General features: G+C 40.5%; 1 protein-coding gene across 7 annotated transcripts in view; it reads left to right on the forward strand.

Moving 5' to 3' along the window:
* The first annotated feature begins 10898 nt into the window (after positions 1-10898).
* LOC111968778 (inverted formin-2) overlaps positions 10899-27176 on the forward strand; it is a 34284-nt gene continuing 18006 nt past the window's right edge. For all 7 annotated transcript variants that reach the window (XM_070445200.1, XM_070445201.1, XM_070445199.1 and 4 more), the window contains exons 1-2: positions 10899-10987; positions 20070-20481. In XM_070445200.1, the coding sequence (XP_070301301.1) occupies positions 20085-20481 (397 nt within the window). In that variant the 5' untranslated portion in view covers positions 10899-10987; positions 20070-20084. The remainder of the gene's footprint in view (positions 10988-20069; positions 20482-27176) is intronic.

The following is a 27176-nucleotide window of genomic DNA, read 5'->3' on the forward strand; positions in this document are numbered from 1 at the left end:
CCATACTATTTACCAAGAGTTTTCATCTATATTTTTCGTAGCTGTATATTTACCACCACAAACCGATGCTGGCACTAAGATGGCACTAACAAGCTGTATAAGGCCATAAGCAAACAAGAAAATGCTCATCCAGAGGCGGCGCTCCTAGTGGCCGGGGACTTTAATGCAGGAAAACTTGAATCTGTTTAACCTAATTTCTACCAGCATGTTAAATGTGCAACCAGAGGGGGGAAAAACTCTAGACCACCTTTACTCCACACACAGAGACGTGTACAAAGCTCTCCCTCGCCCTCCATTTGGCAAATCTGCCCATAACTCTATCCTCCTGATTCCTGCTTACAAGCAAAAACTAAAGCAGGAAGTACCAGTGACTCGCTCAATAAGGAAGTGGTCAGATGACGGAGATGCTAAGCTACAGTACTGTTTTGCTAGCACAGACTGGAATAAGTTCTGGGATTCTTCCGATGACATTGAGGAGTACACCACATCAGTCACTGGCATCATTAATAAGTGCATTGATGACCTCGTCCCCACAGTGACCATACGTACATACCACAACCAGAAGCCATGGATTACAGGCAACATCCGCACTGAGCTAAAGGGTAGAGCTGCCGCTTTCAAGGAGCAGGACTCTAACCTGGACGCTTATAAGAAGTCCCGCTATGCCCTCCGATGAACCATCAAACAGGCAAAGCGTCAATACAGGACTAAGATTGAATTGTAGAACACCGACTCCGACGCTCGTCCAATGTGGCAGGGCTTGCAAACTATTACCACAAAGGGAAGCACAGCCACGAGCTACCCAGTGACACAAGCCTACCAGACGAGCTAAATAACTTCTATGCTTGCTTCGAGGCAAGCAACACTGAAGCATGCCTGAGAGAATCAGCTGTTCCGGACGACTGTGTGATCACACTACGTAGCCGATGTGAGTAAGACCTTTAAACAGGCCAACATTCACAGGGCCGCAGGGCCAGAAGGATTACAAGGATGTGTACTCCGAGCATGCGCTGACCAACTGGCAAGTGTCTTCACTGACATTTTCAACCTGTACCTGACCGAGTCTGTAATACCAACATGTTTGGTATCGCATCTCCCAAAAACATTTTCAAAATACTGTACATCTGTAAATGATAACCAAAGCTTTAGTTTCTAGGCTGTCTTCCTCTGAGGCTTCCTTGTCTTCTCCCTGGACCTCCTCAATGTCCACCTCTTGAACATCAGACTCTGAGACCTCATCTTCACTGTCACTTTCCAACCTTGTTGAGAATGGCTCGTTGTCAGGCTCAAAGCCTCAAATTTGCCCGGATGGCCACCAATTTTTCAACCTTTGTATTGGTCAGCCTGTTGCATGCTTTGGTGTGTGTGTTCCCAAACAAGGACCAGTTGCGCTCTGAGGAGGCTGATGTTGGTGGGATTTGGAAGATGGAAGCATGGCTGATGAGATATGTTGGCACGACTGCAATATTGCATCTCCATCCAAAAGCCCTTGCTTGGAAGTGTACTTTGCCAGACTGCCAAGAACCTGGCCCTTATCCAGGCCAAGGTGGCAAGACACGGTAGTGATGACACCATAGGCCTTACTGATCTCTGCACCAGACAGGATGCTCTTGTCAGCATACTTGGGGTCCAACATGTACCCTGCGGCGTGTATGGGCTTGAAGGCAGATGTCTTCACGCTTTTTGATGTATTTCAGAACTGCAGTTTCCTCTGCTTGGAGCAACAGTGAAGTGGGCAGGGCAGTACGGATTTCTTCTCTTATATCTGCAAGCAGAGTCTGAACATCAGACAGGATGGCATTGTCTCCCTGAATCCGTGCAATGGCTACTGCTGTAGGTTTCAGGAGTTTCAGGCTGCTTACCACTCTCTCCCAAAATACCTCATCCAGGAGGATCCTCTTGATGGGGCTGTCCATATCAGCAGACTGTGATATGGCCATTTCTTGGAGTGACTCCTTCCCCTCCAGGAGACTGTCAAACATGATGACAACACCACCCCAACAGGTGTTTCTGGGCAGCTTCAATGTGGTGCTCTTATTCTTCTCACTTTGCTTGTTGAGGTAGATTGCTGCTATAACTTGATGACCCTTCACATACCTAACCATTTCCTTGCCTCTCTTGTAAAGTGTATCCATTGTTTTCAGTGTCATGATGTCCTTGAGGAACAGATTCAGTGCATGAGCAGCACAGCCAATAGGTGTGATGTGAGGGTATGACTCCTCCACTTGAGACCAAGCAGCCTTCATGCTCGCAGCATTGTCTGTCACCAGTGCAAATACCTTCTGTGGTCCAAGGTCATTGATGACTGCCTTCAGCTCATCTGCAATGTAGAGACCGGTGTGTCTGTTATCCCTTGTGTCTGTGCTCTTGTAGAATACTGGTTGAGGGGTGGAGATGATGTTGTTAATTATTCCTTGCCCACGAACATTCGACCACCCATCAGAGATGATTGCAATACAGTCTGCTTTCTCTATGATTTGCCTGACCTTCACTTGAACTCTGTTGAACTCTGCATCCAGCAAATGAGTAGATAAAGCATGTATGGTTGGAGGGGTGTATGCTGGGCGAAGAACATTCAGAAATCTCTTCCAATACACATTGCCTGTGCGCATCAGAGGTGAACCAGTTGCATACACAGCTCGGGCAAGACATTCATCAGCATTTCTATGACTACGTTCCTCCATTGAGTAAAAAAAAACGTCTGATTCCAGGAGGACCATGAGCCTGATTCATAATTGTCACCTCGAACAGAAGTAGAGGGACTTTTGTCAGAGGTTGCTTGTTGTGAGCGCTGAGGTAACTTTATGCACTTGGCCAGATGATTCTGCATCTTTGTTGCATTCTTCACATATGATTTGGCACTGTATTTGCAAATGTACACAGCTTTTCCTTCTATATTAGCTGCAGTGAAATGTTTCCACACATCAGATAGTGCCCGTGGCAGTTTCCTGTAAAGATTAGAAAGAAATGTGTAAAAAAAAAACATTTACCGGAAAGTTTCCGACCCTTTGCAACCCTAGTCCCTGTGCCCAAGAACACCAAGGTAACCTGCCTAAATGACTACCGACCCGTAGCTCTCACATCTTTAGCCCTGAAGTGCTTTCAAAGGCTGGTCATGGCTCACATCAGCACCATTATCCCAGAAACCCTTGACCCACTCCAAATTGCATACCGTTCCAACAGATCCACAGATGATGCAATCTCTATTGCACTTCACACTGCCCTTTCCCACCTGGACAAAAGGGACACCTATGTGAGAATGCTATTCATTGACTACAGCTCAGCGTTCAACACCATAGTAGTAATCATAAACGTAGTATAGCCTGGGCTAAAGCAAGGAAATCGTGTTATGATGCTGATTGGCTTCTTTTTAGGCAGTTCCAAGTGGTATTTTCTTCTCAGGAAGGCCAAGTCTGAATATTTTATGTCTGTTACCACTGATAACCTGAATGAACCTATAACGTTTTGGAAGTCTATTAAGTCTGTCTGGTAAGAGTAATGTTAATTAATTACCGTCATGTGTATTGAAGGACACTGTTGCTGTATATGACAAAACTGAAATGCTGAATTGTTTCAATGAGCACTTTGTATCATCTGGTAGGCTGTTTGATTCAGTGTCCTCTGTCTCTGTACAACCCTGTGTGGATGAACCAGTGAGAGCTGGTCAAACGTTTAGCTTTTTGCCATTCTCAGTGCAGGAGGAACATAAAGCCCTGAAATCCTTAGATCAGAGAAAGCCTGCAGGTACTGATCTTCTTGCTCCCTGCTTTTTAAAACTGGCAGCTGATTTCATAGCTGAACCACTTACATGTCTGTTCAATCTAACCCTGGAATGTAATGAAATTCCAAAGATCTGAAAATCAGCATTTGTCCTACCTCTTTTAAAAAGGGGGATCCAACTCTTTTAAATAATTATAGGCTAATCTCAAAGCACTCACCCCTGGCAAAAATACTTGAAACCCTTGTTAGTGAACAGCTAAAAGAGTTTTTATATACTTACTCTATTTTATCAATGTACCAATCAGGCTCCAGGAAGAAGCATAGCACAATTACAGCAGCCATGAAGGTTTTAAATTATATCACTGAAGCTCAAAAAACAGCACTGTGTCTCTTTTTATTGATCTTGCTAAGGCTTTTGATACAGTTGATCATGCTATAATGAGGCAGAGATTGTCGAGCTTTGGTCTTTCAGTGCATGCAGTTGCATGGTTTGCTAACTGCCTAGAAGGCCGGCATCCCGGAGTTGCCTCTTCACTGTTGACATTGAGACTGGTGTTTTGCGGGTACTATTTCATGAATCTGGACAAAAAATGGGGGGGAAATTACAAAAAATGTGCTTTTCTTTCAAAAACAAGAACATTTCTAAGTGACCCCAAACTTTGACTCTGTACCTGTACCCCCTATATATAGACACGCTACTGTTATTTTATTGTTGCTCCATAATTATTTGTTAATTATATTTTTTTATTTGTTACTTCAGTTTATTTCAGTAAATACTTAACACTTTTTTTCTTAACTTCATTGTTAGTTAAGGGCTCGTAAGTAAGCATTTCACTGTAAGGTCTACACCTGTTGTTTTCGGCGCATGTGACAAATAACATTTGATTTCGAACAGAGGGGGAACATTCATGAACATTTCATATGGTTTATTATGGCGTAATATGCTCTGGTTTCACTTTTGTATATCCGGATGTGGGCTTGCAGGGGAAGATAATGCAGCCATTTTCCTGTAAATCCCATTGTTGCAGCATTTCCTGAGTGGCTGATAGGTGATAAGAGGAGTCTAATATGGGCTAGTATAATAGGAACTAGTCCTGACATGTTAGAGTCATTTCAATAACCTCTCATTTTCTGGAACAGAACCCAAACAAACACCCTCAAACAGTTCAGGACATACTTTGGAACATCCTTGGGAAAATGTTGCCAGTCTTCTTTCAGACCCAAAATCCCAAGGGATGCTCTTCAAAGTTAACATGTAATTCTTAGAAACATCCAGTGAATAGTTTAAAAACCCAGTCTTGTAGTAATGGACTGAAAGTCCACTCCAACTTTCTGAGGATGACAGAATTAATGTAGGAGAAATTGTAACCTAATAGTATAGTACCTAATAGCATGTCACTTCAGTTTATTTAGTAAATATTTTCTTAACACTTATTTTTCTTAAAACAGCATTGTTTGTTTAGGGCTTGTAAGTAAGCATTTCACGGTAAGGTCTAAACCTGCTGTATTCAGCATGTGACAAATGAAAGTTGATTTGATCTGATTCCATACCATGTGTATTTAAATGCAAGAGGCTATGTTCGTGTCTATCCAGGTAGTGAGCTGGGCATCACTAGCCTCAGGCATTGTATTGTGATGAGCCCCACTGTCTTTCTTTCAACCTAACTGTTTACTGTAGGCCTACCATAGTCTATATGACCATCTGCCTTGATTATGAATGCATTCAAATTAATTAATTATTCAGCTCGTAGTGTAGGCCTATACTGCCCTAGAAAGGCAAAGAGCAGTAACTATACAAACAGCGAAACTGTGAAAAATATTTTTAAAGTTATTTTGCTGTCCTGCCAAGAATGGTGTAGGTAGATAAATGATGATACACTGATGTAATATATTATTATGAAGTCATTTTGACCCCTAAAATACTGTTACTGCACTCTGCCATTGTATCCTTAAATTAATATATGGGCAATGCAAAAGCAAAATGTGTTGATCAAACTTTCTTGTTGTATTTGTAAATTATTTGATGGAAACAAAGTTCTAACTACATTCCAACTGTATTCAATGTTTTTTATGTAGTTATGATTTCATGTTTTGAATGTTGTATTTAAGTAACCCTTAAGCCTTTTCCCCGTAAGGTAAGAACTATTTCATCACGGAGAATGTTTATACTTTTAAGAAATATTTGACTAGCTAGTTTTTACATATTTTGTTTGCCATATTTCTTACTATTATCTGGTATTTGCTTTTCAATACGAGTTCAACCATAATTTTTCTGCTGGGTTGTAACTTGTTATTCTGGTGATAACTGAATCACTGTCTTTCTCATGGTGTGTGTGACGGTGTGTGTCGTGATCGGGATCGCCTGAACTCGGAGCCCGATAGAATAACATGGCGAGCTGCAGTCAAACATGGTGCAACAAAGCCAGAGTGCAGTAATTTTGCATTGCACTGCTGTTTGCCTTGGTTTTTACATGGATTTTGTAGTTACTTCAAATGTGACCCTCCATTTTCTCTGAAACGGAAGATAATTGAACTAGGTCACAAGATAAAACGGATACTACAAAGCCTGATTTCGGTCTTAAATTTTGACCAAATGTGTAGTTAATGCTGTTTGAAATTGTACAGCAGAATACCTGTGCACATACAGTAATCCTAATACCTCTTCATGGACTACATTTGAACATTGTCTGCTTTTAGGGCATGAACTAGTTTGGTCCGATTTAGCCTAACTAAAAAAGTTATTTTAACATTGCTGATTATGCATCTTGTTGACATTCATCAAGGACACCTTGACTTGCATTACACACACACCATTTTTTTCTCATGAAATCATGTGACTTATAGAAAAGATTGCTGTAAAATGTTGCAACACAATCTCACACTCAATTCGTGCAAATATGGTAAGGTAATACCAAGATGCAGACACGTGGAATTGGTTTAATATTCCAACAGGGGCAGGCAATAGACAAGTCAGAGCAGGCAGGGGTCAGTCAACCAGAGGTGGGGCAAAGGTACAGGTCAGCAAGTAGGCTCAGAGTAGGCAGAGGTCAACAATCCAGAGGTGGGGCAAAGGTACAAGTCAGCAGGCAGAGTCAGGGGCAGGCAGAGTGGTCAGGCAAGGGTCAAAACCAGGAGGGCGAGAAAAAGAGAGACTGGGAAAAGCAGGAGCTGATTGACTTGACAAACAAGCCGAACTAGCAACGGACCAACAGAGAACACAGGTATAAATACACAGGGGATAATGGGGAAGATGGGCGCCACCTGGAGGGGGGTGGAGACAATCACATGGACAGGTGAAACAGATCAGGGTCTGACAATTTCAGCAGATTTTGTGCATTTTTGTGTGGCTTAATTCATGTGAAAAGTCACACATTTTTGTGTGACTTCATTTGTAGGAAAATAATTTGGGGGAGGGCAAACTTCGGGAACAATTTTTTACAAGGTTATGTCGAATTTTATGAGGGTTTCCAGATTGGAGAAAAATACAGCTGTTTCTGTTTTCGCTTTTTTTGTGGTATCGATGAAGATATGTGATTGGGAAATGGGGATACATTTTTATGATGGGAAATTGTAATACACACCATAATACACACAAACACTTACACACACATACACACACTCACTTTGTTTGTACTCATGTTATCGCCAACTCTTGGCTTTGCTATGAATTATTTCAAATAAAATATTTGTATTTTCTTTTTATATATATATATATTTTTTACCTTTATTTAACTAGGCAAGTCAGTTAAGAACAAATTCTTATTTTTATACAACCCTTGTTGTATCAAGTTGTCTAGTTGTCATGTATTCATTATCTTTAACTGGTTAATTGTTTGTAGTTTGCATGTTTCAGTACTGATTATGAGCTTTTGGTATATTTGGCATTTTTATACTTATTCTGTATTTCCACAGAAGAAGCAATAATTAATCAACACACTACTGTAAATAAATGGACACTACCTGTTATAAAACAGAAATTGCTCTCCATAAATAAATGGTGAGAAATGCTCAGTCTGAGGCCATTCAGCTATGGGTTTCACAGCCCTATAATAATGATACAAGTTAAATCACCTTTAAAAGGGTTTATTTACAACCTCTGGGGTATAGCATGTTGGGCAAAGTAGTATCGGGGAGTCTGAAATGAATTAAATACCCTAACCCTAAGCTATGTTCAATGTCAGCAGCAATTTTCAGTAAGAAATGCTCGGTCTAAGGCCATTCGGCAATGGGTTTCACAGCCCTATAATAATGATACAAGTTATATCACCTTAAAATTGGTTTATTTACAACCTCTGGGGTATAGCATGTTGGGCAAAGTGGTATCGGAGAGTCTAATATATAACCCTTAACTTGAGTTCAGTCTTCGCCAATAAGAACCAAGAGCGGCCTAGCTTCATCCTTCATGTCTGTGAAAGGCCTCAATTCTAGGCCGTAGAAAATCCTACATCCATATCATTGGATCAGAACAGGATGGATCAACAATGATTCATATATCTGGTTTGCATCCTAGAGTAGCAGTAGTTGCATTATTTGTCTACCCATATGATGTGGATCATTGTCAGGTTATTTGATATATAGTGTCACGTTCTGACCTTAGTTCCTTTGTTATGTCTTTATTTTAGCTTGGTCAGGGCGTGAGTTGGGGTGGGCATTCTATGTTGTTTTTTCTATGTTTTGTTCTATTGTCCTTTTCTATGTGTTTGGCCTAGTATGGTTCTCAATCAGAGGCAGGTGTCTGTCGTTGTCTCTGATTGGGAGCCATATTTGGGTAGCCTGTTTTTCATTGTGTTTTGTGGGTGATTATTTTCTGTGTAGTGGATGTCACCTTACAGAACTGTTGCGTTTGGTTCTCCTTTGTTATTTTGTTTAGTGTTCTATGTTTAATAAATATAATGATGAACACTTACCACGCTGCGCTTTGGTCCTCACCTCATTCCAACGACGAGCGTTACATATAGTGCATTCGGAAAGTATTCGCACCCCTTGACGTTTTCCTTTTTTTTTTACATTACAGCCTTATTCACCTATTTTTATTGATTTTTTCCCACATCAATCTACATACCCCATAACGATAAAGGGAAAACAGGTTTTTATAAATTTTTGCAAATTTATAATAAAAAAAATACAATAAAAAAATACCCTTTGCTATGAGACTCGAAATGTATCTCATGTGCATCCTGTTTCCATCGATCGTCCTTGAGATGTTTCTACAACTTGATTTGAGTCCACCTGTGGTAAATTCAATGGATTGGACATGATTTGGAAAGGCACACACCTGTCTATATAATGTCCCACAGTTGACAGTGCATGTCAGAGCAAAAACCAAACCATGAGGTCAAAGGAATTGTCCGTAGAGCTCCGAGACAGGATTGTTATCGAGGAAGAAATGACAAAGTCTTTCTCACTTGATTAGAATTTTCCACGACATTAACAATATTGGCTTGTTAACATCTTTGTTTTTGATATAAATAAATGTGGGACACAAAAAAGGCAGTGTAGAACACCATTGCCCAAAATGCATTGATCCAATAACTTTCAAAAGATTGTTCTGAAGTTTGCTCCCAAAATGTATTTTTCTACGAATTAAGTCGCACAAAATTGTGTGTATTTTCACACGAATTAAGCCAAACAAAAAACGCACAAAATCTGCTGAAATACTTTTTGTACATATTTACACAAATTAAGTGTGAGATGTGTTGCTGTAAACGTGCCCTGCTACAAGCAGGAAACAAGTTATGGACTAACCAGAAATGTGGGATATCTGTTTATAGCAGTGGAGGCTGCTAAAGGGAGGATGGCTCATAATAATGTCTGGAACGGAGCACATGGAATGGCATTAAACACATGGAAACCATGTGTTTGATGTATTTAATACCATTTCACTTATTTCGCTCCAGCCATTACCACGAGCCCATCCTCCCCAATTAAGGTGCCACCAACCTCATGTGGTTTATAGCAACCCTGGAAGATATATGTGTGACCTATCTTGTCATCTTTTTTGGCTAACTGCATTGGAATATTCTAATCTTTAAAGGGTCCATCTGCAATAACTACGTCAATTTTCAGACTTTTAAATTAATTATATATACCCATTGATTCTTAAAGAATAGAACTTATAAATGCCTGATGACCTTAGTTCGAATGTCATACCCCATCCAAACCCAAATTAAGCTTTTTTTTACTCTGTTGTTTGTTAACAATGTAATGGTACACAACCGCTGTATAGCTTTAAAACATGGTGAACATTTGTATTTTAATCTTATGGATGGTCAGTCCTTAAATCCATTAGCCTGGCTACCCGAACTCCTTGCTCCGGCCAAACACTAGGCCAAACGCTATGCCACGCCACGGACATTAGTTTGTTCTCTGCAATGAGTCTGGATCTGAGTACCTCCCCAACGATTTCTAGAATGGAAAACCATTCTAGACCATCTGGTCCCAGAAACCGATGGGTTGGGCCAGAGCCAGAACACACATGGGTATAACATTTTTTTTTTTTTTTATCGGAATTGGCTTTAATACTCTGATTTGTTCGAGATGATCCAATGTCTGATGACTTTGCTTTCAACAACACCCCTCATTTTGAAGTCACCACAAATAGGTTTAAGCAAAGTATAGTGTCATTGTTTTCAGGAAAGTGTACCCATGACAATAGGAGGGACAGGAGGCAAACTAAGGGTGGGAGCAGGGCAGCCACCTGATCTAGTCTTTCTTCCACCGCAACATATGTGAGCTTGGACCAAGTTTAGTAAGACTTTTAGATCAAATAAAATCTCAGTAACTTCGAAGAGATGAAAAGAAGCACGGAAAGCTTTCTGGAGTTCTCAGATAATTAATACCAAGATTATATAATTTTCTAAGTAATAATAATAATTGTTGGTATAAGGTTGTTTTTGTCTCTATTCCACTTGTGTAATAACAATGACCAAACACTCTACATTTGTGTGAGGTCTGCCTATTTTAAAACCCCATGACACAATAGAGCATGGTGTCCAGCTGGGCCAGATGAGTTCAGGGCGTGGGAGGGGCCATCCAGTTGTGCCTGCAGCGTCGTCACATTGCGCTCATGTGTAAACGATGAGGTCCACGACCAAACTGAAATTCCCCTAACCATTCCCACTCATTATCCACTTAACCTCTACATACATTGTACAGAGGTATCCTGGTAAAGCACGAAAGAAAAAGGCGCTTGGAAGCTGGAAAGATACGTTGTCTGTCCGCAATCGGAGGACGCGATTCTTCAAGTGTTATTTTGGCATAAGATCAGGTAAGCAGCGCAGCTGGAAACGCGCGATTTAAGGGGAAATGTCTTTTAGCGCATCGGTGGGCTATTTATGAGAACTTCAGACAACGAAGTTAATTTTTTTTTATGATAAATTATCTGAATTCGACATTATAAGCCGGTGATAGGTTTTCCCGTTATGTTCCCAGTGACACCATGAAAATGGGAGCCGTCGAGAGCGCAAAATAAAGGCAGTGCCACAACATTGGAATCCGTAGCACTAGAGTACTTACTTCACTTGATTATCAAACAAAAACACATTTTCACATCTGTTCGAAAGAGTAATATTACTGACATAAGTCTAGCCTACCTGTATTGATAATTATTTAACAGATGGCAATTCACCTAATGGACATCACATCCCCCATTATCTCTTATTTATTTTAAACAGATTATTACAAGAGTGAATATCCTGACCTAATGCATTTTGGAAATTGTCAAACATCCCCTTAATGTTTCCCATGGACACGAGGACTGCTTGTGGGTGATGCAGGTCAAGTTACATCAATGGAGTCCGTTGGTCCCTTTTGACAGAAACACAGACATATGTGGTCTACATATAGCCTATGATGCATTTTTAACATATTCACATCCAGCTAATAAAATCATGATTGTGCATTGCACTGTTTAACAGTAACCAGGTTGGGATACACTGTCCAAATTCAGTTGGAGACCTCAGCCCTGTTTATATAAGGCTCTGCTTATTAACATCACTCTCTGGTGGCCCTTTCATGCAAGCATGATCTCAGGAATGTTGTATGCACCTCTATGAATTTATTGTTCAAGGCAAGGCATGCTCAAAGTCATCATTATAACCAGCATGGCCCGTTCTAGTCATAAGGGGGGCCCCTGACCAAAACAATATAAATAAATATAGAATTACATTTCCTTGTGCATCAGCAGTTTCTCTCGTGTTATGTCAGTCACTGAATTAATCAGCCATGTCAGCTAACAGTTTTAAAATTGGTAGTTAGTCTAGCCAGATATCTAAACTTGTAGTAATCATGGCCGAATACCGACCAGGCACGCAGGGCACGTGTCCAGGGGCCCTGACCTCCAGAGGGCCCACATTGATTTTGTTAGTCATTCCCACTCAGATATCATATTAACATGGCATAAGTCATTACAAAATGAGTGAAATTGCAGAAAATTTGCTTTAAAATGGAGGGGAAAATCTCCCCCAAATGGCAAATTTGGTAGAATTGCAGGAAATTATCTATAAAACTGCACATTTCTTCTCTCTGCCCCATGGCAAAATGAGTAGAATTGCAGGAAATGTGTTTTGAAATTGCAAAGTCTTCTCTCCACCTCATTGCTACATGAGTAGAATTGCAGAAAAAGTGTTCTAAATCTGAAACATTTTCTCTACACCCCATAGCAATTATGTGTAGAATTGCAGGAAATAAATGTCAAGAGGGGGGCCACGAAAATGTTTTTCCGCGAGGTGGGGAACCCTCCAAGTAAATCTCACTTAGGGTCCCCAAAAAGCTAGCGCCAGTCCTGAGAATCAGGATGAGAGGGCTTTGAAATATCACTATGTATAATTGCCACTAAGCAAAAGCAGCCCACTCGGGGCTTTGTGACTCACAGCATACCCTCAAAGGAAAAGGCTATGTGGACACTCCTGACCTGCAAACCAACATTTTATTTCAGAATTGGTTAAAATTAGGTAAAGGTTAGGGTTAGGGTCAGTTTTAGATTTTGGTTAGTAATTTTGCAGGTCAGCAGCGTTCTTATAATCTCTCTAGAAAATTAATACCAGATGTGAAATCTCTCATTACTACTCCTAGTAGTGCAAGTGAGGAGATGGACATCGCCAACACATTCTTTTTGGGGGGGCAAATAAGTCACAGATACAATTATGTTGAGTAGGCTGATTGGAGATGCTCAAACAACATAGAGCATCAAAGGATAATCCCAGGCAATCCAGCTTGATCTTTTAGTTATATATTTTTGAATTAGCTTTTCTAGTGGATTAAGTCTGCATTATGGAAACACGACAGTCAACTAAACTGTAGGCAGCAATGTTTGCTCTGAGACAGAGCTGAGATGACCTGGGTCTGTCACGTCTGGGTCTGTCACTGAGATGACCTGGGTCTGTCAAGTCTGGCATTCCAGTGACAACAAATACGATAAATTCCATAAACACTGGGCTTCATGTGGCTCAATTCTTACCCCAGCCATGTTGTAGTTTATTTACTTTCTTCTGTTTGGCTTACACAAAAGCCCCCTGTACTCAAAGTGATAAGAACAAACTCATAGATTGTTTGAATCTTTCCTTTGAAAATACAGACAGATTTATCTACGCTGTATGCGTGAGCTGAGTGCTTACAAGGAAATCAATAAGGATAATCTTTTATTATATAATAGCACTTAGTTTTTACAGTAGAATAGTGGGTTGGGTTGTTTTAATGTAGGCTGCTTCCCTTGAGTACAGTAGGAGTGTATTCCTGACCTGCAGTGAGTAAGCCAATGTGAGTGTGGCTATGTGGGAGCTGTCACTGAGCATAAAGAATGTGCAGAAGCTACAAGCTAAAAAATAATGCCCCTTTCTCCCTTTTTATCTAGATGACCCACAACTGGTCCAGATGTATGTTAATAAACATAAGCTCTCTCTCTCTCTAACTGAGATCAGGTCAGCATTGTGTGAGGAACAACATTTTAAAAAGAGGAACACCAAATCTTGTTGTGGCAGCATGTTTTTCTTGTGTTTCCTGTCTCAGGAAATTCCTTTCCTTCCTAGTTCCTACTGAAAACTGCATGACCCATGTTGGAAAGTCCTGCTGACTTATCTAGGAAACCCTACATGATGTTCATAGATTTCTGACGTGTCCATGACTGTGTACATGACTGATGTTGTGGAATTCACCTAGACTAAAACATTCTGGGTCATTCCAAGAAATGAGTGCCTTTTGCGTTCATTTGATATTTTAAGTAGAAATTGTGCACAAATATTGCATTTTAAAAGCCTATTATATTAAATGAAGTGCCCTTTATTATAGACCACATGGACAATTCTATAAATCTGAATGGAAGACCTCCTTCCCTAAAGGCTTTCTCATCTAAACTTAATGATGGTGCTGGAGTCGTACGCAGCCACACAGTCGTGGGTGAACAGGGAGTACAGGAGGGGACTAAGCATACACCCCTGAGGGGCACCCATGTTGAGAGTCATTGTGGTGGATGTGTTGTTGCTTAGCCTGACCACCTGGGGGCGATCCGTCATGAAGTCCTGGATCCAGTTGCAGAGGGAGATGTTCAGTCCCAGGGTCCTGAGCTTGGAGGGCAGTGTCGTGTTGAACGCTGAGCTGTAGTCAATGAACAACATTCTCACATAGGTATTCCTTTTATCCAGGTTGGAGAGGGTAGTGTGGAGTGCAATAGAGATTGTGTCATCTATGGATCTGTTGGGGCGGTATGCAAATTGGAGTGGGTCCAGGGTGTCTGGGATGATGGTGTTGATGTGAGCCATGATCAGACTTTCAAATCATTTCGTGGTGTTAGGTTCTAATTCTCAGAGTAAAACTCAACGGACACTATGAAAGCTTTAGACCAAGTTTATTCATCCCAGAGGGTTAATACAGCTGCATTAAACAAAAACATTTTCACACAAGCACTGATATTTAACCCTTCCTCCTAGGCTGAATCTCCTCCTACACATCTGCACAAACATTGCATCTTTACTGCTTGGCAGGACACTAAATAATCTGGGCCATAAACTTTTCTTTCTCCCTTAACGCGACCAGACCTGACCTCGACCCCCCTTCATCACTAATCTATGGCTCTCTCCCCTTATCAATGCCTGCCACATGTGATCGCTTCCATGCACTCAGCACATTCCAAGCTTAATTGCACACACTATATACCTTCCTCCTACAGATAACCATTAACTTCTGGTGTAGACCCTCTAAACCTAAGCACTCCCTCAGTGACATGAATAAGTATATTTCATATTCTCATAGCCCAACAGTGGCTACAGATGTGAGTAATACTGGGCGATAATAATTTAGACATGTTACCTTGGTGTTCTTGGGCACATGGACCATGGTAGTTTGCTTGAAACATGTAGGTATTACAGACTGGGTCAGGGATAGTTTGAAAATGTCAGTGAAGACACTTGCCAGCTGATCAACATATGCTTTGAGTATGCATCCTGGTAATCAATCTGTCCCCGCGTTAAATGTTAACCTGTTTAAAGGTATTACTCACATTGGCTACAGAGAGTGAGATCACACAGTCGTACGGAACAGCTGGTGCTCTCATGCATGGTTCAGTGTTGCTTGCCTCAGAGAGCATAGAAGGTATTTAACTCGTCTGGTAGGCTAGTGTCACTGGGCAGTTTGCGGCTGGGTTTTCCTTTGTAATCCATGATAGTTTGCAAGCCCTGCCATATCCGACAAGTGTCAGAGCTGGCATAGTAGGATTTGATCTTAGCCTTGTATTGACACATTGCCTGTCTGATGGCTCATCGGAGGTCGTAGCGGGATTTCTTATAAGCGTCCAGATTAATGCCCCGCTAGAAATCGGAAACTCTAGCCTTTAGCTCAGTGCAGATGTTGCCTGTTATTCATCGCTTCAGGTTTGGATATGTAAGTATGGTCACTGTGGGCAAGATGTCGTCGATGCACTCATTAACCTGTCTACGACTGGGGTTCCGCTCGCCAACAGCCAATGAAATTGCAGGGCGCCAAATTCAATCAACAGAAATCTCATAATTCAATTTTCTCAAACATACAAGTATTAGACACCATTTTAACGATAAAATTGTAGTTAATCCAACCACAGTGTCCTATTTCAAAAAAGATTTTCGGCGAAAGCAGGACATATTATTATGTTAGGTCAGCAACTAGTCACAGAAAGCATACAGCGATTTTCCAACCAAAGAGAGGAGTCACAAAAAGCTGAAATATTGATAAAATTATTCACTAACCTTTGATATTCTTCATCAGATGACACTCCCGGGACAACATGTTACACAAAACATGTATGTTTTGTTCGATCAAGTTCATATTTATATCCAAAAACCTCCGTTTACATTTGGCTTTGCATCAAAAGAAATCAGTGAATTTGCACAGAGCCACATCAAATCACAGAAATACTCATAATAAACATTGATGAAAGATAAAAGGGTTATTCACAGATTTAAATATATGCTTCTCCTTAATGCAACCGCTGTGTCAGATTTCAAAAAAACTTTACGGAAAAAGCAAACCATGCAATAATCTGAGTACGGCGGTCAGAGACCAACACAACCCAAGAAGATATCCGCCATGTTGGAGTCAACATAAGTCAGAAATAGCATTATAAATATTCACTTACCTTTGATGATCTTCATCAGAATGCACTCCCAGGAATCCCAGTTCCACAATAAATGTTTGATTTGTTCCATAAAGTTCATCATTTATGTCCAAATACCTCCTTTAGTTAGCGCGTTTGGTAAACAAATCCAGCGGAAAGTACGGGCGAATAGTCCAAAAGGTTATATTACAGGTCGTAGAAACATGTCAAACGATGTATAGAATCAATCTTTAGGATGTTTTTAACATAAATCTTCAATAATGTTCCAACCGGAGAATTCCTTTGTCTTCAGAAAAGCAAATGCAACAGAGCTCGCTCTCACGTGTACGAGCGTCACGAGCTCAAGGCATTCTGCCAGACCTCTGACTCATTCCCCTCTCATTCGGCCCAACATCACAGTAGAAGCATCAGACAAGGTTCTAAAGACTGTTGACATCTAGTGTAAGCCTTAGGAAGTGCAACATGACCCATATCCCACTGTATCTTCAATAAGGAATGAGTTGAAAAACGACCAACCTCAGATTTCCCACTTCCTGGTTGGATTTTTTCTCAGGTTTTTGCCTGCAATATGAGTTCTGTTACACTCACAGACATCATTCAAACAGTTTTAGAAACTTCAGAGTGTTTCCTATCCAAATCTACTAATAATATGCATATATTAGCAACTGGGACTGAGTAGCAGGACATTTACTCTGGGCACGCGTTTCATCCAAACGTGAAAATGCTGCCCCCTATCCATAAGAAGTTAATGAAGCAGGTGACTGATGTGGTAAACTCCTCAATGTTATTGGATGAATCCCGGAACATATTCCAGTCTGTGCTAGTGAAACAGTCCTGTAGCTTAACATCCGCTTCATGGGACCACTTCCGAATTGAGTGTGTCACTGGTACTTCCTGTTTTGCATTTAAGCAGAAATCAGGAGGATAGAGTTATGGTCAGATTCGCCATATGGAGGGTGAGGGAGAGCCTTTTATGCATTTCTGTGTGTGGAGTAAAGGTGATGCTGACATGCTGGTAAAAATTATGTTAAATGGATTTTAGTTTCCCTGCATTAAAATCACCGGCCATGAGAAGCGTTGCCTCTGGATGTGCATTTTCTTGTTTATTTATGGTCCTATACAGCTCGTTGAGTGTGGTCTTAGTTCCAGCATCGGTGTGTGGTGGTAAATAGACATCTACAAAAAATTGGTGAGTAATATGGTCTGCAGCTTATCATGAGGTATTCTAACTCAGGCGAGCAAAAACTCAAGGCTTCCTTAACATTAGAGATTGTGCACCAGCTGCTGTTGACAACGAGACACACCCCCTCCCCATTATGCTTACCTACCCGAGGCTGCCGTCTGGTCTAGACAATGCATGGAGAAACCCGCAAGATATATTTTATCCATGTCCTTGTTCAGCCAAGAGAAACATATAATATTACAGTTCTTCTGGTCCCGTTGATAGGATTGTCTCGAACGGAGTTCATCCAGTTTGTTCTCCAGTGACTGCACATTCGACAACAGAACACAGGGCAATGGCGGTCTATTTGTTTGCCGAACTAATCTCGTTAGGAGACCGCCTCACCTGCCTCTTTTTCGCTACCGCCTCCTCTTTCGAGTCCCGGGGATTAGAGCTTGGTCTGGAGTAAGCATAACGTCCAGAGCTGCCAACTCGTTGAAGTAGAAATCTTCATCCAAATCGAGATTAGTGATCACTGTTCTGATGTCCAGAAGCCGTTTTGGGTGATAGGAAGGGATGGCGGAGACATTATGTACAAAAAAAGTTAAGATTACCATTAAAAAACAAAATAGCAGAATTGGTCAGGAGCCCGTAAAATGGCCACTATCCACTGCAGCAGCATAAAAATAAAATAAAATAATAATTAATTTTTCGATTCCCCTGTCACAAGGTGATTTGTGGATGATTTAAGTCGTCAACCCTGTTACTTGATGTGACACTTAATAGGCACTTACTGCTATGGGAAAATATGTTTTTTATTGAGCATGTGCTCTTTATGACAGAATGGTAACATTTGGTGAAATAACATTTTAAAAATCATGAAGTTACACTACTCAAAAGGCACAGCATTGGTGAAACGACCCTTCTATTTACCATGGACCCTACTGTACATCACTTTGTACAGTTGAGTAGATTGTAGATCCTTGTAAGGTGTTCAGATGCTTGAGTATAAACACCATTAGATATCAGAAAGCAGCCAGTGAAGCAGGAGACATTCCACCCATTCTGTAGCTAATGAACAGAGCTTTTTGACGGAAGATGAGACGGCCTGTTGTGAAAGGGCCTGGCTGCCACGGTAACATTGTCACACTGGCAGCCCAAGACGGAGAGAATCAGCCACGCCACAAACGTGTCTGGAATAGAACAGCTCCTTTTTTTGCCTGTTGAATTATAGGGAACTTGAGAACTGAATGGAAATCCAATTTGTAGGAGTTTACATTTTCTTGCATTTCAGAGTTGACTTGAGTTCCATCTAAATTCCCACTGTGGTGGAATCTTATCATCTGTACCCAGTGTTTTTACCCCTTTGTTATTCTGCATAGAGTGTTCATGAGAGCCTTTTACATTAAACTCAACCCAGAAACATTATTTACATAGCCCAGATTCCTTAGCTAAGGCCATGTGTTGCAGAGCTACATGCAGAGCTGCAATTTTGTTGTTTATATTTATCCTCTCCAATACCATCTGTTTAGGTTAGTCTTGGCAAGTGTGATATAACTAAAGGCATTTTGGGAGGAAAATTCTACCTCTACTTTTGTTCATTCGATTGCTAGATCATCACACGTCACACTTTGCAACTACAGATGAAGTATTTCTAGATTTCTGGGAATTTCGCTCTTTTTTAGACTCAATCCTTACCCAGTCAGTGTGGGCGCTTGCATACACCGATTACCAGTGGTGGCTGGTGGCACTTTAAATGGGGAGGATGGGCTCATAGTAATGGCTGGAATGGAATAAATTGAATGGTCTCAAACACACCAAACGCCTGGTTCCATTCATTCCATTTTTTTCATTATTATGAGCCGTCCTCCTCTAACCAGCCTCCTCTGCTGGTTACACATTGCAAGAGATGTTGTATCTGGTAGTGGTGCAGGGTACTGTGAGGGAACAGTGTTCTGGGGCTATCCCAGAAAAGGTCACTTGTGTGATCAAAATGTGCCACTCACAGTCAGAGATCAGATGAGCTTATTAATATCCCGGGTGGTATTTTTCTCTTCACATTGATACTATTACTCAAAACCTTGTTTATGGTTGGATGTAATTGAAAATAGAGTATATACACAGAATAATATCTCCCATAAATATGCACTGTCTTTGTCATGCCTGTCTTTGTGTTTGCTGTTGATTAGCTGACAGCGAGTCGCTTCCCTTTCACTGCAGGATTAAGTTTGGATGTTTGGCAGGACTAATTCCGACAGGACTGCTGACATATCACTCACTTGTCCCACAATGTGCAGAGCTGTCATTTCTTATGAATGTGCTATGTTGTGATAAAGGCCTGCATCCTTTAGACAGGAACGCTCTGAAACAATTCTAATGGGGACTAGTTGTCCTGCATATTTATGCAAAAGTACATCTGCAGGTCAAATAGTTCATGGCTTGTTTGCACAAAACCATGCCAATAACAGTCTTACCATGAACGGCAAAAGAAAATTCACTTTCCACCCTTTTCAGCACTTTATAGTAAACAGGTTTATGTTCACTATGATGCTGAACTGAACCTCTTGCCCCCTTAATTAATTAAACTACCTTAACTTCCCTCCACAGACCTTCTCCATCACCATGTCAGTGAAGTCGGACGGGAAGAGGAAGTGGGCGGCGGTGAGGGGCCATCTGGGCTCCTCCCAGGACTCAGACACCCAGCTGGAGGCCAACCTGGAGAGTGCCGACCCAGAGCTGTGCATCCGCATGCTCCAGGTGCCCAGTGTGGTCAACTACTCTGGGCTGAAGCGTCGTCTGGAGGGCAGCAAGGAGTCCTGGATGGTCCAGTTCCTGGAGCTGAGTGGGCTGGACCTGCTGCTGGAGGCCCTGGACAGGCTATCTGGGAGGGGCTGCTCCCGCATCACAGATGCCCTGCTGCAGCTCACCTGTGTCAGCTGTGTCCGCGCCATCATGAACTCCTCGGCTGGGATCCACTTTATCGTGGAGAATGAGGGCTACATCCGCAAACTCTCCCAAGGTTCCACAGCACCTAGGAATGAGGAGAAATGCAGTGTTTAAAAATGTGTTCCACTGATGATTTAATTATTTTATTTCCGCGTCGTACACCAATTAGTTCCCAGCCCGTATGGGCATATGAGACAGGATATCAAGTATCTGTGTACAAAACAAAACAAAAAAATATATATACACAGTATATATGGCACGTTGTGTTAGTTCAAAAGTTGTGTCACTTAGAAATGTCCTTGTTTTCTATGAAAACGTACATGAAATTAGTTGCAAAATGAATAGGAAATATAGTCAAGACGTTGACAAGGTTATAAATAATGATTTTTAATTTAAATAATAATTGTGTCCTTCAAACTTTGCTTTGTCAAAGAATCCTCCATTTGGAGAATTTACAGCCTTGAAGACCTTTGGCATTCTAGTTGTCAAGTTGTTGAGGTAATCTGAAGAGATTTCACCCCATGTTTCCTGAATCACCTACCACAAGTTGGATTGGCTGGATGGGCACTTACGTACCATACGGTCAAGCTGCTCCCACAACAGCTCAATAGGTTTGAGATCTGGTGACCAGTGTCTGTTCTTTTGCCCATCTTGATCTTTTCTTTTTATTCGCCAGTCTGAGATATGGCTTTTTCTTTGCAACTCTGCCTAGAAGGCCAGCATCCCGGAGTCGGCTCTTCACTGTTGACGTTGATCAACTTGGATTAGTTAACACAACGTGCCATTGGAACACAGGAGTGATAGTTGCTGATAATGGGCCTCTGTACGCCTATGTAGATATTCCATAAGAAATCTGCCATTTCGAGCAACAAAAGTAATTTACAACATTAATAATGTCTACACTGTATTTCTGATCAATTCAATGTTATTTTAATGGACGAAAAATTAGCTTTTCTTTCAAAAATAAGGAAACTTTTGAACAGTAGTGTATATACAGTACCAGTCAAAAGTTTGGACATGTAACGCCGTTCGTCTGAGGAAGAAGGAGTAGACCAAAGCGCAGCGTGGTACGTGTTCATGATGTTTTAATATAGCCTGGACACTGAAACAAAAAACAAAAGTGGAACAAAACGCAACAGTTCTGCCATGCACTCACACAAAACAGAAAACAACTACCCACAAAACACAGGTGGGAAAAGGCTACGTAAGTATGGTTCTCAATCAGAGACAACGATAGGCAGCTGCCTCTGAATGAGAACCACACCCGGCCAAACACATAGAAATAGACAACATAGAACAAAAACATAGAATGCCCACCCCAACTCACGCCCTGACCAACCAAAATAGAGACATAAAAAGGATCTCTAAGGTCAGGGCGTGACAGGACACACCTACTCACTCAAGGTTTTTCTTTATTTTACTATTTTCTACATTGTAGAATAGTAGTGAAGACATCAAAACTATGAAATAACATATATGGATTCATGTAGTAACCAAAAAAGTGTTAACTTCTTGACGCTACGTATTTTCCTAAACAACCACTGAATTGCAGAGCGCCAAATTCAAAAATAATCCTAAAAATATTTATAATCATGGAATTCAAGTGAAATATACCAAAACACAGCTTAGCTTGTTGTTAATCCACCTATCGTGTCAGATTTTGAAAATATGCTTTACAGCGAAAGCAATCCAAGCGTTTGTGAGTGTATCAATCAATTTTAGAACAGCTAGCCTTAAATTAGCTTGGTCACGAAAGTCAGAAAAGCAATAAAATTAATCGCTTACCTTTGATCATCTTCGGATGTTTGCACTCACGAGACTCCCAGTTACACAATAAATGTTATTTTTGTTCGATAAATATTAGTTTTATAACAAAAAAACGCCATTTGGGTTGCGCATTATGGTCAGAAAACCACATGCTCGTTCCGGTCCTGAAAGGCAGAAGAAAATTCCCAAAAGTATCAGATTCAAATATAATACTAAAAATATTTATAATCATGCAATCTCAAGTGAAATATACCAAAACACAGTTTAGCTTGTTGTTAATCCACCTATCGTGTCAGATTTTGAAAATATGCTTTACAGCGAAAGCAATCCAAGCGTTTGTGAGTGTATCAATCAATGCTAGAACAGTTAGCCTTAAATTAGCTTGGTCAGGAAAGTCAGAAAAGCAATCAAATTAATCACTTACCTTTGATAATCTTCGGATGTTTGTACTCACGAGACTTCCAGTTACACAATAAATGTTATTTTTGTTCGATAAATATTAGTTTTATAACAAAGAAACGCCATTTGGGTTGCGCGTTATGTTCAGAAAACTACAGCCTCGTTCCGTTCCTGAAAGGCAGACGAAAATTCCCAAAAGTATCCGTAATGTTCGTAGAAACATGTCAAACATTTTTTATAATCAATCCTCAGTTTGTTTTTAACATACATAATCGATAATATTTCAACCGGACGGTAACCTATTCAATACTACAGAGAAAGAAAATGTCAAGCTACCCCTCTCGCGCGCAGGAACTAATCAAAGGACACCTGACTCATTTTGAAAAATCTTGCTCATTTTTCAAAATAAAAGCCTGAAACTATGTCACAGCCTGAGGAAGCCATTGGAAAAGGAATCTGGTTGATACGCCTTTAAAGGGAAGAGGGGCAGGCAACAGAACAGGGATAACAAAAAATATGCATATTCTACGATCTGGGCCTGAGAAATAGTCCGTTTACCTTGGGAACGTTATTTTTTTTTTTAAACAATTCTGGCCCCTAGCGTCAAGAAGTTAAACAATTGAAAATACAGTTTCTATTTGAGATTCTTCAAAGTAGCCACCCTTTGCCTTGATGACAGGTTTGCACTATTTTTTTTGTTATTTGTAATATTTTTTGTTATTTTTTTAGGGGGTGGATCAACTTTAATATTGCTGATAGATTGTTGCTTCCATCAATGTAATTGTCTGCATCATTTCCTATCCACCAGAAAAAAAAATGTAAATATATATATATACACATAAGCATTCAGACATTTACACATATACAGTTGAAGTCGGAAGTTTAAATACACCTTAGCCCATTCCTCCTGACAGAGCTGGTGTAACTGAGTCAGGTTTGTAGGCCTCCTTGCTCGCACACGTTTTTTCAGTTCTGCCCACACATTTTCTATAGGATTGAGGTCAGGGCTTTGTAATGGCCACTCCAATACATTTACTTTGTTGTCCTTAAGCCATTTTGCCACAACTTTGGAAGTATGCTTGGGGTCATTGTCCATTTGCAAGACCCATTTGTGACCAAGCTTTAACTTCCTGACTGATGTCTTCAATATATCCACATAATTCCCCCCCCTCATGATGCCATCTATTTTGTTAAGTGTACCAGCCCCTCCTACAGCAAAGCACCCCCACAACATGATGCTGCCAGCCCCGTGCTTCACGGTTGGGATGGTGTTCTTCGGCTTGCAAGCCTCCCCGTTTTTCCTCCAAACATAACGATGGTCATTATGGCCAAACAGTTCTATTTTTGTTTCATCAGACCAGAGGACATTTCTCCAAAAAGTACGATCTTTGTCCCCATGTGCAGTTGCAAACCGTAGTCTGGCCTTTTTATGGCGGTTTTGGAGCAGTGGCTTCTTCCTTGCTGAGCAGCCTTTCAGGTTATGTCGATATAGGACTTGTTTTACTGTGGATATAGATACTTTTGTACCTGTTTCCTCCAGCATCTTCACAGGGTCCTTTGCTGTTGTTCTGGGATTGATTTGCACTTCTCGCACGAGGTTGAAAAACAAGTTTTAACCTTTCTGGGACGCACGTTCCGCTGAAAAGGCAGCACGGGGAAGAAAAAAAAAAGAATAATGTAAAATATGTAACTTTCACACATTAACAAGTCCAATACAGCAAATGAAAAATAAACATCTTGTTAATCTACCCCCGATTTAAAAAATGCTTTACAGCGAAAACACAATCAGCCATTTTCCCAGCCAAAGATAGGAGTCACAAAAAGCAGAAATAGAGATAGAATTAATCACTAACCTTTGATGATCTTCATCAGATGACACTCATAGGACATCATGTTACACAATACATGTATGTTTTGTTCGATAATGTGCATATTTATATCCAAAAATCTCAGTTTATATTGGCGCCATGTTCAGAAATGTCTCCAAAATATCCGGAGAAATTGCAGAGCCACATCAAATAACAGAAATACTCATCATAAACTTTGATGAAAGATACATGTTTTACATAGAATTAAAGATACACTTGTTCTTAACCTCTAATTCCTCCCAAACCCGGATCCGGGAGCACCCCCCACAGTAAAAAAGATGACTAGCATAGCCTAGCATAGCGTCACAAGTAAATACTAGCATCTAAATATCATTAAATCACAAGTCCAAGACACCAGATGAAAGATAACCACATCTTGTGATCCAGCCATCATTTCTGATTTTTAAAATGTTTTACAGGGAAGACACAATATGTAAATCTATTAGCTAACCACGTTAGCAAAAGACACCACTTTTTTACTCCACCAGTTTTTTACTCCATCAGTAGCCATCACTAATTCGACCAAATAAAGATATAAATAGCCACTAACAAGAACAACTTCATAAGATGACAGTCTGATAACATATTTATTGTATAGCATATGTTTTTTTAGAAAAATGTGCATATTTCAGGTATAAATCACAGTTCTACATTGCAGCTGCAATCTGAAATAGTGCCGAAGCTGCCAGAATATTACAGAGACCAACGTCAAATACCTAATTATCTCATCTTAAAACATTTCTGAAAAATACACAGCGTACAGCAAATGAAAGCCCAACATCTTGTGAATCCAGCCAATATGTCAGATTTTTTAAGTGTTTTACAGCGAAAACACAATATACATTATATTGCTTAGCACAATAGCCAGACACCAAGCAATTTACCAGCAGCACAGGTTAGCGTTCGTAACAATACAGCAAAAGATATATATTTTTTTGACTAACCTTGATATACTTCGTCAGATGACAGTCCTGTAACATCATATTACACAATGCATATAGGTTTTGTTCGAAAATGTGCATATTTAGCAGCACAAAATCGTGGTTATACAATGTGATCAGTGGCAACAGGTCATGCATTCTGGCCGGCGCCATCTTGGAAAGGCACCTAATCTAATCAATAAATAATCGTAAACTTGACAAATAAATACAGGTTGGCAGCAAATGAAAGATGCATTAGTTATTAATGCAACCGCTGAGTTAGATTTTTAAAATTAACGTTACTAGACATACAGTGTGCGTTACAGCCAGACTAGTGCCGCAATAATGGCGGACAAATGCGTTTACATTTTTCCACATAAATACGGAATAACATCATAAATAGCTCTTACTTTTGGACGAGCTTCCATCAGAATCTTGGGCAAGTGGTCCTTTGTCCAAAAGAATCGTTGCTTGTTTGTAAAACGTCGTCTTCAACTTCGGAATTAGCAGCTAACATTAGCTATGTGGCCACAACATGCCCAATGTTCAAAGCGCAATACTAAGGAAATTCCGAAAATAGCAATATACTCGCATAACTGATATAACTCGGTTTAAAATAACTTCGTTATGATGTTTTTTAACACCTATATCGAATTAAATTACAGACGGATATAGCTAAGGCCGATAACTGAGCGTTTCAAAATGCCATCCTGAGGTCTTGCTTTGCGCAATGACGAACGTCGAAAAGAGAGCTCCCTTCATTCCTTGGCCTTTTATAAGCTCTGAGAACTACGTAGAAACTCCATTCCACTTCTCATTGGTTACTGACATCCAGGGGAAGGCGGGTGAAGTTCATGTCGACCCATAGGATACATACAGAGCTTTAAACTGATCTGAGAACAGAGCCTCGTTTTCAGACCTTCGCAGTTCCTGTCATGYATTTCGCTGCAGAAAGAGTTCTGGTTCACCCACAGACATAATTCAAACGGTTTTAGAAACTAGAGATTGTTTTCTATCCAATAGTAATAATAATATGCATATTGTACGAGCAAGAATTGAGTACGAGGCAGTTTAATTTGGGAACGATAAATGTCCAAGTTGAAACAGCACCCCCTGTAGTGTCAAGAGTTAATGCAACCGCTGTGTCAGATTTTTTTTTAACTTTACGGAAAAAGCACACCATGCAATAATCTGAGACGGCGCTCAGATATAAACAACATTTCTCCGCCATTTTGGAGTCAACAGAAATACGAAATTACATTATAAATATTCCCTTACCTTTGATGATCTTCATCAGAATGTACTCCCAGGAATCCTAGTTCCACAATAAATTGTTGTTTTGTTCGATAATGTCCATTATTCATGTCCAAGTAGCTACTTTTGTTAGCGCGTTTAGTAAACACATCCAAACGCTCGTGCAGGTCCAGGCGAACGTCGGACGAAAACTTCAAAAAGTTATATTACAGGTCGAATAAACTTGTCAAACTAACTATAGAATCAATCTTTCGGATGTTGTTATTCTAAATATTCAATAACGTTCCAACCGGAGAATTCCTTTGGAATGCGCGTGACCAGGACCTGGCTCTCTGCCAGACCACTGACTCAAACAGCCCTCATCCGGCACAACATCACAGTAGAAATTTCATTCAACGTTCTACAGACTGTTGACATCTAGTGGAAGGCGTAGGAAGTGCAAACAGATCCATATCCCACGGGGATTTCAATAGGCGATTAGTTGAAAATCGACCAGCCTCAGAATTCCCACTTCCTGTTTGGGTTTTTGCCTGCCATATGAGTTCTGTTATACTCACAGA

Source organism: Salvelinus sp. IW2-2015, linkage group LG9 (assembly GCF_002910315.2).
Source record: "Salvelinus sp. IW2-2015 linkage group LG9, ASM291031v2, whole genome shotgun sequence".
NCBI classification, from domain to species: domain Eukaryota; kingdom Metazoa; phylum Chordata; class Actinopteri; order Salmoniformes; family Salmonidae; genus Salvelinus; species Salvelinus sp. IW2-2015.